General features: G+C 48.9%; 1 protein-coding gene across 2 annotated transcripts in view; it reads right to left on the bottom strand.

Moving 5' to 3' along the window:
* The window catches only part of LOC119966017 (progressive ankylosis protein homolog B-like), a 250,863-nt gene extending 237,078 nt beyond the window's left edge, over window positions 1–13,785 (bottom strand). The window contains exon 1 of one of the 2 annotated variants that reach the window (XM_038797157.1): window positions 13,394–13,785. In XM_038797157.1, the coding sequence (XP_038653085.1) occupies window positions 13,394–13,492 (99 nt within the window). In that variant the 5' untranslated portion in view covers window positions 13,493–13,785. The remainder of the gene's footprint in view (window positions 1–13,393) is intronic. The other variant, XM_038797155.1, reaches the window with a different exon arrangement.
* Between the last annotated feature and the right edge of the window lie 2,585 nt (window positions 13,786–16,370).

Here is a 16,370-nt window from a genome sequence, read left to right as displayed (position 1 = left end):
TGATAAAAACCCTCATTGGCAGGATGAATGTTGCAAAGATGATACAGCAAAAACAGAGGGCCTGATCATATTTTTTTCAGATAGCAGTAATCTGTCCAGTCCAAACCTAGACATTGAGCAGCAAAAATGACAGTTGTAGTTTCAGATTGGGGGGTTTACATTTAACCAGTAATGATCAACCGCGAGGCTAAAGCTTTTAACTTTCCTTTGCATCTGTTACTTTACATAACAAACTTTGGCATTTTTAGTTAAGATTTGCACACTGTTATGTCGGATTCTATTTAATGTTACCTGCTCATCTTTTTTTGTAAACTCTCTTTCCTCCCTATTTCCTTTCACAAGCCTCTCCTGTTCTTCCCATAATCTTCCTGACTATGAACGGAATCTTGCTCCTTCCATATGTTAAAAGCCTTTTTTCCAACTGCTTTTGTCATCCAGAGTTTTGGATACTCTGATCTTCCTTTCAAAAGGAATCTGTCCATCATACACCTTTTTATAATATATTTTATTACGAACATGTATTTAAACAGGTTACAGCAAATAAACACCTCGGGATACATACTTCCTAGCAATCAACTATACAGTCTGTACAGATTTTGTCACTCTACCCCCCGCCCCCCCACCACCCCCCCCTCCTGCGACATACAGCTCCTCAAACATGGTGTCCATTATATACGTGAAAGCTCTCTGCCCTCATCAGCTCTCTCTCTCTCTCATGCCTGTAACTTGTTCTCCCTGACTACAATAATCAAGAAAACCATGATCATGGGAAAAGGTGGTGCATCTTTGCTTATGATCGTACTAAATAACAACCTACTGAAAGTGATTAGCAAGTTTTGTTCCTCTGGGTCCAAGGTGACAGACAATCTGTCTCTAGATGCAGAGTTCGATAAACACAAGGGGCTACCACCTCTGGTTGTCTTGTGAAACATGCATGGTGATGCACTATCAATTACGACGAGACGAGAGTAGAGTGCAATCGAGGCTTTATTACACAGAGATGTGCAGCCTCCCGCAGCTGCTGCCGAAATGGCTGCAGCTCGGTGAGCACACACATTTATACTCCGCCTACTGGGCGGAGCCAATAGGCAGGGATATACCCCCATACCTGTAGTACAGGAACCGATCGGGTGCCTTGATCCTCCGTTGTGAGCGCCGCAGTCCCGGTGGCGATGCAGGCGTCGGCTCAGTCGCCGATGACTCCGGGAGCATGTAGACCTCATCTTCATCCCTGGGTGGGACCAAGGGGAGGACAGATTGTCCTGGAGCAGGGGCAGTGGTGAGGTGCGGGGAACCAGCTGGTGCCAGGTCCGCATAGTTAGGGACCCACTGGGCGGAGTACGAGAAGAACCCCAGGCATCGTTTGAGGGCCCTATTACTCCATTTTTCACCACATAGCCGAGATGGCTAAGCAGTTGGTGCTGAACACGCACGTCTCCTTGTTGTACGCAAGGTTGAGGAGTTTGGCAGTGGGGAGGAATTTGGAAAGGTTAGCGTAGTGGTCCTGCTGGTCGTGGCCGCAGATGGTGACGTTATCCAGATACGGGAAGGTGGCCCGCAGTCTGTACTGGTCAACCATTCGGTCCATCTCCCGTTGGAAGACCGAGACCCGATTAGTGACACCGAAGGGAACCCTAAGGAATTGGTAAAGGCGGCCGTCAGCTTCAAACGCAGTGTATGGGCGGACCGCCTTGCAGATGGGGAGCTGGTGGTAGGCAGATTTCAAGTCCACTGTCGAGAAGACCTGATGAAGGTCCTGTGCAATCTGATTGACCATATCAGATATGGGTGGGAGGGGGTACGCGTTGAGCTGCGTGTACCGATTGATGGTCTGACTGTAGTCAATGACCATCCTGTTTTTCTACCCAGTTTTCACAACTACCACTTGGGCTCTACAGGGGCTGTTGCTGGCCTCGATGATGCCTTCCCGCAGCAGCCACTGGACCTCAGACCTGATGAAGGTCCTGTCCTGGGCACTGTACCGTCTGCTCCTGGTGGCGACGGGTTTGCAATCCAGGGTGAGGTTTGCAAACAGAGAAGGTGGGTCGACCTTAGCGGTCATGAGACCGCATACAGTAAGGGGTGGTAGGGGCCCGCCGAATTTCAGAGTGAGACTTTGGAGGTGGCACTGGAAGTTCAGGCCGAGTAGCAAGGCAGCGCAGAAGTTGGGGAGGGTGTAGAGCCGGAAGTCGCTGAACTCTACGCCCTGGATGATGAGGGTGGCGGTGCAGTGGGATCCGGAGGACAGGGAGATTCGTTGTGTGATGGGGTGCACTGCGAGGGAGCAGCGGGGTGGATGAAGCTCGCTGTGCTCCCGGAGTCAAGAAGGCAGGATATCTTGTGCCCATCAACCTTTACCATCGTCGACGCGGTTGCAAGGTTGTGCGGTGATAAAGATGGCAACGCCCACGGGCCGCACGAGGCCTGATGGGGGACTGATGGCGGCGCCTACAGGCCACATGTGTCCTGCGGCAAGCAAGATAGCGGCGCCCATGGGCCACACATGTTCTGAGGTGAGCAAGATGGCGGCATCCACGGACCGCACATGGGTTGCGGGGTGAAAATGGCGGCGCCCACGGGTCGCACATTGGGGTGCAGGAACAATGGGCCTGGTTATAGCGGCGATCGAGCAGACCTGGCACACAGCAGAGAAATGTCCTTTCATCCTGCAGGCCTTGCAGTGTGCGCTGCGTGCCGGGCAGCGCTGCCGGGATGCTTTGTCTGTCGGCAGAAGTAGCACTTGGGTCCCCCAGGGTTGGTTGGCTGTGGGCAAGCGCTGATGGGGTGAACGATGGGGCGGTCGCTGGTGAGGTCCATGATGTCCAGGAGGGGGGGCACCGTGCGGTCGGGGGCGTGCGCTTGTACATTACGAGAGGCGACCCTTCACGAGTTTCTTGGTCGCCGCGAGGTCAAGGATACCCCCTTCTAAGAGGCGCTGGCGGATGTACGCTGACCCTATGCCCGTAACGAAAGTTCGGAATGTTCAACAGCCGAAACGGCCTGGCAATCGCAGTCCCTCGCCAGGGCATGCAGCGCACGCCAGAAATCTTCCACAGACTCACCGGGGAGTTGATGCCGCGTGGACAGGAGGTGCCTGGCATAGAGTTTGTTGGTCTGCTGGGTGTAGTTCACTTTCAGAAGCACCATGGCCTCAGCGTGGATGGGCACGTCCCGGATGAGGGGAAAGATATCGGATCTCAGCCGTGTGTACAAGATCTGGAGTTTCTGAGCCTCTGTGTGTGGTTCTGTTGCAGATCCCATGTAGGCTTCAAAGCAAAACAGCCAGTGGGCGAAGGCCGACTTGGCGTTGTCTGCTTGAGGGTGCAGCTGTAGGCGATCTGACTTGATGCGGAGGTCCATTGTTGTAAGATAAATTGATGCACTATCAATTATGACGAAACGAGAGTAGAGTGTAATCGGGGCTTTATTAAGCAGAGATGTGTAGTCTCCTGCAGCTGCTGCCGAAATGGCTGCAGCTCAGCGAGAACACACATTTATACTGGCGAAGCCAGCAGGCACGGATCTACCTCCGTGCCTGTAGTACAGGAGCCTTACATTATTACATCTCGTATGTGATATATACCACAGTGGTGACTACCACACATGGGATAACACTTGGCTCTAAGGACCAAGCTGATGGTTTAGAAGGTTTTTGTTCTCGGCACCTTGCTATATGGTTGCGAAACGTGGGCAAATTAGTTACCATGAAATTTTCATCTTCGCTCTCAGCAGTGCATTATGGGTAAGTGAAGTCACCATTGTCCCAGATGACCATAAGCTGCTTTCCCGTGTTGAGGAGAGAGCTGACTGGTGGCGATTTAACCGCAGGATCACCACACTTCAGGCGAGGGCAAGGTTGAGAAGGCGAGGCCTTCAAGAATAACCTCAGCCAGTATGGGGATTGAACCCACGTTGTTGGCCTTGTTCTTCATCACAAACCAGCTGACCAGCCAACTGAGCTAAACCAATATTTCCTATTATAAACCAACATATCAATATAATATTACGAATCCATATTTGTTACACATTTGAAATTTGCCAACAAATCTGTTCATCGTCTTTACACTGTTTGAAGTTGTATAAAAATACTTCCAGCCATGTAAGAGCTTCTCCTCTGCTCCTTAAATTAAGTCAAATAGATTTAGTCCTCGAATCATCTACTCTATCCTGTCTGGGGCTCATCACCACTCTGGTATTCAAAATGGAATACCAGTTAGCAAGTGCCACCGGGTTCTGCACTACTTGTGATTTCTTCCTAAACCTGTTATGTGGTCACCCATTCCCTCATTTTCATTACAACTGAGCTAACTGCCTTAAATCGGCAGAACGTAAGAAGTCTTACAACATCAGGTTAAAGTCCAACTTGTTTCTTTCAGAGCACTGCTCCTTCCTCAGGTGATCAGTTCATCACTCAGGTTCATCACTCACCTGATGAAGGAGCAGTGCTCCAAAAGCTCATGTTTGAAACAAACCTGTTGGACTTTAACCTGATGTTGTAAGACTTCTTACTGTGCTAACCCCAGTCCAACGCTGGCATCTCTACAGCAGAATGTTGTCATTAATATTTTGTTCGGTATTGGCTGGATCCGCCATCCATACACAGTCAATAAATGACAAAAATCTATGTCAATACTTGTTAAATGAGAGAGCTAGTAAAAAAAGTACAACTGAACATATTGGTTGTTAGAGCTGAAACAGTTGGGGCTATAAATGAAGGCATCATACTGACAGCAGTGTGCCTGCCCAACCCCACCCATCCCTGCCAAACTTTTACAGACAGCGAGGGAGACACTGAGTGAGCCAGCAGCCTGTGGCCCAATTGGGCCCTTAAGTGGGCAATTAATGAGCAATGAGGGGCCTCACCCGCTATCACCCCAAATTATAGGGTGCCAAGAGAGACCAGGAGGTTTCACTCTGTTGAAGCTGAATTTCAGGAAAACGGGAGGGCAAGAGGGGCATGGGTTGCTTCCTTTCCTATCCCCCTGTATCAGTGGAGAAACCCCTACCATTCACAGATCTGCCTCCTCAGGTCTAGCCATTCCCTCCTTCCTTGCCAGCATGCCCCTACACTTCACTTGGTGGGGTCTGCCAAGCTAGCCCGTCAGTTCTCAGTCTTACCCGGGTTTGGAGATATTTATTGTTCCTCTTGAGCCTGCTGTAATTCCGGTAGTGGGCACTAGTGTGGAAAAGGCCTGCTGGCCTCCGATTAGCCAGCAGCTTATGACTTCTTCCTGCAGACAGATGGAAGCCCAGCCCCATAAAGAGCTGTCACCCGAAAGGTTGAAAGCTAAGCAGAAGAGGGGTTTACGCTCAAAGCCCACTCAGTATATAATTCAGGCAAACAACCAAAATGTTCAATTAAATTATTTTCTCCAACCATTCAGAGTTATATGTTTGTACATAGGAACATGGGAATTAGGAGCACAATAGGCAATTCAGCCCCTTGAGCTTGCCCTGTCATTCAATCAGATCATAGCTGATCTCTTCCTGGTCTCAAATCCACCTCCCTACCTGTTCCCATATCCTTTTAACCCTTTTTAAAAATCAGAACTATATCCATCTCCCTCTTAACCATTAACCATCTGAATCATTAACCATTTAATGACTCAGACTCCACCGCACTATGGGGCAGCGAATTCGATAAATTCACCACCCTCTGCGAGAAGTAGTGCCTCCTCATCTCAGTTCTAAATCTACTGCCTATCAACCTATATCTGTGGCCTCTTGTTCTAGATTGCCCCACAAGGGAGAATATTTGGTCTATATTTACTTTATCAATACCTTTTAAAATTTTATATACCTCGCTCAGATCCCTTCTCATTCTTCTAAACTCCAGCGAGTATCATCCCAAACTGTTTAATCGCTCCTCATACATCAACCCCTTCATCCCTGGAATAAATCTGGTGAACCTCCTCTGAACTGCCTCCAATGCGACCATATCCTTCCTCAAATAAGGAGACCAAAACTGGACACAGTACTCCAGATGCGGTCTCACCAACACCCTAACACAATTGCAACAACACTTCTCTACTTTTATACTCCAGTCCTTTTGCAGGAAACACTACCATTCCATTTGCCTTTCTTATTACATTTTGTACCTGCGTACAGACTTTCTGTGATTCATGAACAAAGACACCCAGATGCATTTTGTATCTGCTTTCCATTTAGATACAACTTTGCCGGACTATTGCTTCGGCCAAAGTCCACACTCCATCTGCCAAATTTTTGCCCAATCTCCTAGCCTATCTATATCTGACTGTAATTTTTTTTCAGCCAAAATGGATAACCTCACACTTATGGATTAAACTCCATCTGCCAAATTTTGGCCCAATCGGCTAACCTATCTATATCTGTATCTCCTCTTCACTGCCTGCTTTTCCACTTATTTTAGTATCATCCGCATATTTTGCTATGTTCCACTCTGTACCTTCCTACAGGTCATTTATATAGATTGTAAACAGTTGATATCCGAGGACTGACCCCTGCAGAACCCCACTAGTTACAGTTCGCCAGCCAGAGAAGGACTCATTTAACCTGACCCTCTGCTTTCTGTAGTCTGCCAATCCTCAATCTAATCTTGTAGTCTACCCGCAACCTTCTGCAATCTCACCTTGTGGATCAATCTTTTATGCGGCACCTTGTACTGAAGTATGCTTTAGAGAACACCCCTAAAGAACGCTGACAATTCAACAGAGCAGACCAAATTTCATACCATCACAAAACCAGGAGCTGGAAGTCGCAGTTTATAGAAAATAAACCACCAATTTTCAACAGATCATCTAACTCATCAGCTGTGACACGAGGGATTTACATTACCTAACCCATTCATCCACATATAGATTTGACACGATTAATATTGGTGTATATAGTTTAATGTTATGCAAAACATAGTTTTGTTTCCTTTATCTTATAGACTGCAGATAAATACTATTGAGATATCAGGCCTCACAGCTCACTCAGTCCATTATCTTAGTATTGTCCTGAGCCTGAAGTATAAGACTGCATAGTAGAGCTAGAATACTGGCAAAAATTAAGAACTGGTTGGCTGTGAGACAGTCACTGCTGCAGTTCAATGCATGCATATTTTACATCATCATGTTAGTAAACCTGTTGATGCATCTGGGGTAAGCAGTATGTTAATGCATCAATTAATGATTTGCAATGTTCTTGCATGAAAGCACAAAATATCAGTCTGGAGGTTAAAGATATTCCATATTTCGTAACAGTTTTTCCAAACATTTGCTAAATCCATAAAAAATATTGTGCGTTGCAGCATTTTCACATTTTGTTATGAAAGCGGATGGACTGGGTCATGAAAGAGTAGCAACTCATCACTGCCACCATTAGTTTTGAGATGCTGATCAGCAGCATGGATGATTGCACATTGTATTTCATTAAGATGCACAATGTGTAAAATTATCAATTGCCTCTCGTAATCATTGCAAGAACATTGCCCTGAAAGCTTGGAATAACGACAGTGCATTTTAAAAAGATCACAAGGTAATTAATTTTGGGGAAGGCTATCAATTATCCCATCTGTAGAGAGACACCCATAAACCCTCTGCTAACTCTTCCACATTTTAGATGCTTCCAAAATAATTTCAAGGTTTTCATCAAACTGCTCTAGCTGGAAGTATGTTTATTCCAGTTTTCGTCACTCGTTGCTTGAAAACAAATTCCTCATTGCCATTTTAACTTTAGTTTTTTTTACTACCTTGTCGACAGATGAATTAATGGAATAAATTCTATTGTTTGTGATCAGACCACGTGTGACCAGTGTCAGAAATATATATGGCTGCTATCTTACTTGTAGCTGCACAGCGGCCAGTAGGCCATTGTACTCTACCTGAATAAAGCTAATCATGAACACTTGGAACTTTATCAGTATGTTCAACCTGTCCACAGATCGAGTTTCTAGAGACTGGAGAAGGTGGAAAAAGATTTACAAAGATGATACCAGAACGGAGAGGTTACAATATCAGGAAATATTGAAGAGGCTGGAACTGTTATTATCCAAAAAGGAAAATCTTGAAGGCTGAACTGGTAGAGGTCTTTAAAATAACAGAAGGGTTTAACATGGGGGACATAGAGACATTTCCACTTATTGGGAGAGTCCAGAACGAGTGGCCATAGAGCAGCCACAAATAAATGCAACAGGGAATTAAGGAGAAACTTCACTTGGAGAATGGTTAGAATGTGGAACTCATTGCCACAGAGTAGCTGAGCTGAAGAGCATGGATACATTGAAGGGGAAGCTAGATCAGATGTTCCCAAACGGTGTGCCGTAAAGACTCCACAAGTATGCTGCAAACTAAGATTCAAAATGATTAAACATTAATGAAAAAAAAGTTAATCTAATCCTTGGTTTCAACTCCATGGTCGAGCATCCCCAAGTCACAAAGAAACTTAGGCCTCACACACATGGGCTGGCTGGGAATAGGCCACACATACATGGTTCGGATTTTTTACATTGATCAGGCACGTGCGCATGGGCCTAATTGTAAAAAAAAAATCAGAACTACACATGGCCCTTTCCTGGCTGGCGCATGAACGGTTCGGATTACCAACATGAAACATTCAGAACCATGTATATGCAGCTCATCCCTGATTGATGAAGCCCTGAATGCTCGCATTCTAAGCATTGTCTGGCATCTTTGAATTTGTCGATATAGATGTTTCTGGAACATACCTCTTCATTCACCTGAGGCAGGAGCAGTGCTCCGAAAGCTAGTGTTTGAAACAAACATGTTGGACTTTAACCTGGTGTTGTAAGACTTCTTACCGATTGATGAATGCACAGGGTACTCCAGGTTCTTTGGGAATTGGAGATTACAACCATGGAGTTGAAGACAAAGGTTCCATGTGCCTGCGCAAAAACATAAAAAGGGCACAAAAGCCTAGAGAAGCGAGGGAGACAGGAAAAACAAGAGAGAAGTCAGGGAGAAGTGAAAAAAAAAAGTTCCCAGCAAGGGAAGAGTTGACAAAGGTAAGAAGCATGAACCAATAAAGTTAAGAAAAGGAGAAATAGGCTCCAATATTGTATTTGGCATGCAAATGGTGATAAGGTTTTCACTGTAAACTTGATGAATATTGTATTAAATGGTGGCTTGACATTGTTTTAGGAGGTTTTAGAGATAAAAGGATTTTGCGAGGAGCAGTTCAGTTGGAGAAAATAGGGGGATACTTTAAAATTTTTTATAGTATTAAGGTGTGCCAAGGTTGGGAACGACTGAGCTAGATAAACATTAGAAGAATAAAGCAATGCTGTTGAGGTGAAGAATATTAAGAGGAGGCTTGTTTGTAGGATACCCATCAGCATAATCATGTTAGGCCAAATGGTCTGTTTCTTTGCTGTAACCTGTATGTAAAACAACAATTCTACTATCTAAGAATCAGACTGAGACATCCCCACAATTATTATTAAGAATCAAGCTGACTCGGTGTCTGTTACCCTGCTGGAACAACATTATACAGGTTATGTTAACAAACAAATGAACTGTTGTATTTATCCAGACACACAATAAGTATTCAGTGATAGCTAGAACAGGCAAAAGATCTATTTAAAACGATTTAAATACTGAATTTATTCCAAAGCACAAGTTGAAAAATTCAAAAGTCTGCAATTATGATCCTCTTTCCCAGGATGACATCTCCAACGTCTATCCATAAAGATCAGCAATGGAAGCTTTGCTTACATTTGCCAGTAATAGTACCTTCAAAGCAGCATCTTCAGTCTCTTCAGTCAATACTTCCCTAGTGATTCTCTGTTCCTCCAAGAGAAGTGTAACAACTTAATTTATATTATAGTGTGGATGACCTGATTATAGCCAGAATGAATCTTTTCTCCTTAGGCAGTCCCTCAGTGTTGAGGATGACTTGCTGCCGCACTAAAAATAAGTTCTCAGGTAGTCAGAATGAATATTTAGGTAGTGATCACGATCACAACAAAGATTCATACAGGGGAGGTGATGGCGTATTGGTAATGTCACTGGACTATTTATCTAGACGTCCATGCCAATGTCCTGGGGACATGGGTTCAAAACCCATCACAGCAGCTGGTGGACTTTGAATTAAATTAATAAAATCTGGAATTGAAAGCTAGTGTCTGTAATAGCAAGTCATAACTGCTATAAAGCTTAAAAGCAATGAAACCGGACTCAGCCGGATTTGACCTCGGCACTGGAAATGACAATGGCAATTCTGACCCTTTCAAGCCTGCAAAGTCCTCCTTAACCACACCTCGGTGCATGTGTTAAAATCTGGAGGGTTGTCCAACAGAATAGTCATACTCTCCAAATCATACCCGAGAGACGATATACTGGACACCACTATCATCATCCCTGGATGACAGGGTGTGTCCTGTCCCACAGGCAGGACAGACCCAAAGGTGGCAGCACAGCGGAACACAGTTAGGATGGAGGAAGTCAGCAACATGGACTCTGAACCACATGAAGTGCTGTGGCTTCAACTTCCTGCTGATTCTCATGGCCCATGACATTCAGTGACTTTCCCATTGCTGAGTAGCCCATTACAACATCCTAGGGTTAACACTGGCCAGAAACCGAACTGGACGAGCTACAAGAATTCTTGTAGGTACAAGAATTGATCAGAGACTGGGAATTCTGCAGCAGGTAGCTCACCTCCTGACTCCTCAAAGTCAGGACACCATGTTCAAGACACAAATCAATAATTTAATGGAATACTTTCCACTTGCCTGGATGAGTGCAGCTCCAAAACATTCACAAAGCTTGATACCATCCAAAACAAAGCAGATTGTTTGATTTATACCTTATACATTCACTCCTTGCACCACCAGTGCATAGTTGCAGCAATGTGTACCATATACAGCATGGTAGCATTGTGGATAGCGCAATTGCTTCACAGCTCCAGGGTCCCAGGTTCGATTCCAGCTTGGGTCACTGTCTGTGCTGAGTCTGCACATCCTCCCAGTGTGTGCGTGGATTTCCTCCAGGTGCTCCGGTTTCCTTCCACAGTCCAAAGATGTGCATGTTAGGTGGATTGGCCATACTAAATTGCCCTTAGTGTTGGGTGGGGTTACTGGGTTATGGGGATAGGGTGGAGGTGTGGACCTTCGGTCGGTGCTCTTTCCAAGAGCCGGTGCAGACTCGATGGGCCGAATGGCCTCCTTCTGCACTGTAAATTCTATGAAAAAATTCTATGATACACCTGGTCAGGACTGCTTTGACAACCCTCTGCAAACCTGTGATTTCTACCACCGAGAAGGACAAGTATGTAGGGGAACACCACCACCTGCAGGCTCCCCTCCAAGCCAAGCACCATCCTGACTTAGAAATGTATTCCTTCACAGTTGCGGGGTGAATACCTTGCAACTCCTTCCCTAACAGCACTGTGGATATACCTACACCACATGGGCTGCAGCACTTCAAGAGGGAGCTTACTACCGCCTCTCAATGGCAATTAGGGATAGACAATATATGCTGGACTAGCCAGCAATACCCACACGCATGAAAAGAATGAAATTAAAGAATTAAAATACAAAAATAAAGGCAATGTTCAGGTCTAGCTCACCCCAGATATAATAAGAGTAATCACATTTCTTTGAACCAGGCTAATTACCACCCCTACAAAAGTATGTAATAGTAAGACCATAAGACATCGGAGCAGAATTAGGCCACTTGGCCCATCGAGTTGCTCTGCCATTCAATCATGGCTGATATTTTTCTTATCCCTATTCTCCTGCCTTCTCCCCATAACCCCTGATCCCCTTATTAATCAAGAACCTATCTATCTCTGTGACAAGACAGCTCAAGCAGCTGATTTTAATTTCACAAATGCTGTGTTGCACCTTTAATTTGGCTAAATGTTGTGCCAAGATGTTTCGCAAAAAAGAGACTCGGACAAGATAAATAGATAATGAACAGTAAAGGAAGAGGACACACGTGTGGTTGAAAAGGTAGATTTTATGGTCAATTTGAAGGTGGAATTGCTGGAAATAATTAGGAAGAACATTTGAGAGCACAGGACCATGATGGTAAAAGCTGTGTTGCACCTCAAAATTTAAAAAAGCTGTGTTACAATTGTCAAAGTCAAGTAGGAGCACTCATAATGGACAAGTGGTAAAAGAGCAGAGGTTGCAAACTTGAGCTTCGGGCTTGATCAGTTTGACTGGGGTAAAACTGTTGTAAAATGAGAAACCGTGGATATTGGTGAGGAAAGGGCCAGTTAAACCTCAGCTGCCTTACCCAAATGTCCATTCGTCATGCAAGTTTTTGTATTGATTGTTGACAGATCTTTCAAATAGGATGGCATTGCAAAAACGTCAACCTGTTACTTTCTGATATCCATGTTAACTTTGCAGCACATATCAGTGGACAGCAACAGAGCAGAAACCCTGGCTGTTTGTTCACCTTTCTATCAGTGGTGAGGTTAGCTGTAGCAAGGTTATTATAAAGGGATGTCACCCATGATTTACTGCTACCTCAGAAATCACACTAATCATTTTCACCACGAGTGAAGGGAAGTTAATAAATTCACAATTAACATTTTAATAATGGAGATGCCCTCTTTTTGTAGCAAGATCTGTTTTATGGATTATGTTGGGAATCATTTGCCAGCTCTGTCACCTTGTGAGAGTGGGCATCTACCTTTGTAAGAGAGGCATAACTAAACTAACAGTCTGAATTAACAGCATGATAGAAACACAATGGACTAATCTATGGATACACAATCTGCCTGATCAAATGAAAGCCCCACTCAACTGCAGCTAGAAAGATAGCAGTCGCCAGAGAGGCAGAATGCTGCAGCTGAACCTTGACCGGATAGACAGCGTGATTAAGCAGGGATTGGGAGTGGGGTGGGGGATTTAAACATGGAATCACGGTACAATTTATCTATGGCATATAATTGGGTGGGAGCGGGAATCGATCCATCTCCGAGCCCAGAACTGTGACCACAGGGGGAACTGCTGCATTTACATTCTACACAGGGATGTGGAATTCAGCCGAACAAGGCGGAGGATTGGCAAGTGATCTGTATCCCATCCTGGTGTTCCCGCACCTTGATGGGAAATTCCACTGGACTCAAATTCACTGAATGTATAATATTTATTATTTTTAAAAATCTTACACACATGAAAACCCAAGGAATAAATCTGCGGGACTGCCTTAGCCTTGCACATTGATAATAGCTCGGTCTCCAGATAAAGAAGGGGTTGGGGCTGTGCTGACCACACAGCTGATCACCCTCACTCCCCTTGTCGCAAAGAGGAAAACGTCTTGTCGTTTTAACGCCGCGCTGACAAAATGTCATCCGCTCACTCAAAGCGCCCGGGAGCGCATATTAAACATAAACGACAGCTCCCATAGCCGATAGACATGAATTGCACCGACAGACTGAAAATAAAATCACTGACCTGTTCCCCCAAATCTACGGCTATATTGGTGATCGCCAGGGGGACGAGGAATCGCACGAGCGGCCAGTAATGGGTCTGAAATGCTGTCAGTTTGAGCATGGTATCTGCTTCTTGCAGTCTGCACGCACGGTCTGGATGGAACTGCGAAGGAGGCGAGATGGAGGGAGGGAGGGAGCTTTCAGTACAAACAGACCGGGTTAGATGAGCTGACAATCTCTTTTCTTTCCACACGAGATGAATGAGGAGACCGACCAGAAGTTTCTGCTGGGTATGCCATTGTGCTGCGCAGTAAACAAGGAGAGAGCGAAAAAAAAGCGACCAACGGCAGAGCGAGGGACAGGAACAATCGTAATTCACACACACGCCCCTCGCAGCCAGCGGACAGCACACCCGCCCCTCGGGGCTGGGAGGCACGTGGCCGCGAGACGCCCGTGACCTGGCCCCCCGTGACCTGTGCGACCTTGACCTGTCCCCGTGACCTGTTCCCCCGTGACCTTTCCCCGTGACCTGTGCGAACTTGACCTGTCCCTGTGACCTGTTCCCCCGTGACCTTGACCTGTCCCCGTGACCTTGACCTGTCCCGTGACCTGTACCCCCCTGACCGTGACCTGTCCCCGTGACCTGTGCAACCGTGACATGTCCCTGTGACCTGTGCCCCAGCTGTGACCGTGACCTGTACTCCTCGTGACCGTGACCTGTACCCCCCCGCGACCGTAACCTGTCCCCCGTGACCGTGACCTGTTACCCCCCGATGTGACCGTCACATGTCCCGCGCCCCGCGACCATGACCTGTCCCTCCCCTGTGACCGTGAGACCTGTTCCCCGTGACCAGTCCTCCCCGTGACCGTGACCTATTACCCCACCCCCACTGTGATCGTGACCTGTCTCCACCCCCGTGACCATGACCTATCCACCCCCCGTGACCGTGACCTGTCGCCCTGTGACCTGTTTCCCTCGTGACCTGCCCCCTGTGAACTGTTCCCCCATGACTGACCTGTTCCCCGTGACCTGTCCCCCCGTGACTGTGACCTGTCCCCCCGTGACCTGTCCCCCTGACCATGACTTATCCCACCCTGACCGTGACCTGTCCCCCGTGACCTGACCCCCCTGTGACCTGTCCCCCTGACCATGACCTATCCCACCCTGACCTTGACCTGTTCCTCCGTGAACTCTCCCCCAACAGTGACTTGTCACCGCCCTGGCTGTGACCTGTCCTCCCCGTGACCTTTTCCCCCGTTACCGTGACCTGTCCCCCCGTGACCATGACTTGTGCCCCCGTGACCTGTCCCTCCCTTGACTGTGACCTGTCCCCCCGTTACTGTGACTTGTCCCGCCCGTGACTTGTACCCCATTATCTGTCCCCCCATGACCTGTTCCCCTATTACTGTGACGTGACCCCCCCCCCCCCCGTGCCCATGAATTGTCCCCCGTGCCCTGTCACCCCCTGTGACCTGTCCCCCGTGACATGTTCACCCCGTGACGCCAGCCACACTGCACAGCCCCCGGCACCTGCCCCACTGCCCAGCCCCTCTGACACCAGCCCCTCTGACTCCAGCCCCCCTGACACCAGCCACACTGCCCAGCCCATCTGACACCAGCCCCTCTGACACCAACCCCCCTGACACCAGCCCCACTGCCCAGCCCCACTGACACCAGCCCCACTGCCCAGCCTCCCTGCCCAGCCCCTCTGCCCAGCCGCGCTTAAAACCAGCCCCTCTGCCCAGCCGCGCTGACACCAGCCCCTCTGCCCAGCCCCGCTGACACCTGCCCCTCTGCCCAGCTCCCCTGACACCAGCCCCTCTGCCCAGCCCCCCTGACACCAGCCCCTCTGCCCAGCCCCTCTGCCCAGCCCCACTGACACCAGCCCCTCTGCCCAGCCCCTCTGCCCAGCCCCGCTGACACCTGCCCCTCTGCCCAGCTCCCCTGACACCAGCCCCTCTGCCCAGCCCCACTGACACCAGCCCCTCTGACACCAGCCCCTCTGCCCAGCCCCACTGACACCTGCCCCACTGACACCAGCCCCTCTGCCCAGCCCCTCAGCCCAGCCCCACTGCCCAGCCCCTCTGCCCAGCCACACTGACACCAGCCCCTCTGCCCAGCCCCTCTAACACTTGCCCCTCTGCCCAGCTCCCCTGCCCAGCCCCTCTGCCCAGCCCCTCTGACACCTGCCCCACTGCCCAGCCCCTCTGACACCAGCCCCTCTGACACCTGCCCCACTGCCCAGCCCCACTGACACCAGCCCCTCTGCCCAAACCCACTGTCCAACCCCTCTGCCCAGCCCCCTCTGCCCAGCCCCTCTGACACCTGCCCCACTGCCCAGCCTCTCTGACACCAGCCCCTCTGACACCAGCCCCCCTGACACCAGCCACACTGCCCAGCCCCACTGACACCAGCCCCACTGCCCAGCCCCAATGCCCAACCCCACTGACACCAGCCCCACTGCCCAGCCCCACTGCCCAGCCCCACTGACACCAGCCCCACTGCCCAGCCTCCCTGCCCAGCCCCACTGGCCCCCCCTGACACCAGCCCCTCTGACACCTGCCCCTCTGCCCAGCCCCTCTGAAACCTGCCCCTCTGCCCTGCCCCACTGACACCTGCACCTCTGCCCAGCCCCACTGACACCTGCCCCTCTGCCCAGCCCCACTGACACCAGCCCCTCTGCCCAGCCCCTCTGACACCAGCCCCTCTGCCCAGCCCCACTGACACCTGCCCCTCTACCCAGCCCCACTGACACCAGCCCCTCTGCCCAGCCACTCTGCCGAACCCCCCTGACACCAGCCCCTCTGAAACCTGCCCCTCTGCCCTGCCCCACTGACACCTGCCCCTCTGCCCAGCCCCACTGACACCTGCCCCTCTGCCCAGCCCCACTGACACCAGCCCCTCGGCCCAGCCCCTCTGACACCAGCCCCTCTGCCCAGCCCCTCTGACACCTGCCCCTCTGCCCTGCCGTACTGACACCATCCCCTCTGACCAGCCC

The sequence above is a fragment of the Scyliorhinus canicula genome, chromosome 5 (genome assembly GCF_902713615.1).
Source record: "Scyliorhinus canicula chromosome 5, sScyCan1.1, whole genome shotgun sequence".
Classification (NCBI taxonomy): Eukaryota; Metazoa; Chordata; class Chondrichthyes; order Carcharhiniformes; family Scyliorhinidae; genus Scyliorhinus; species Scyliorhinus canicula.
This window is presented reverse-complemented; position numbering and strand designations above follow the sequence as displayed.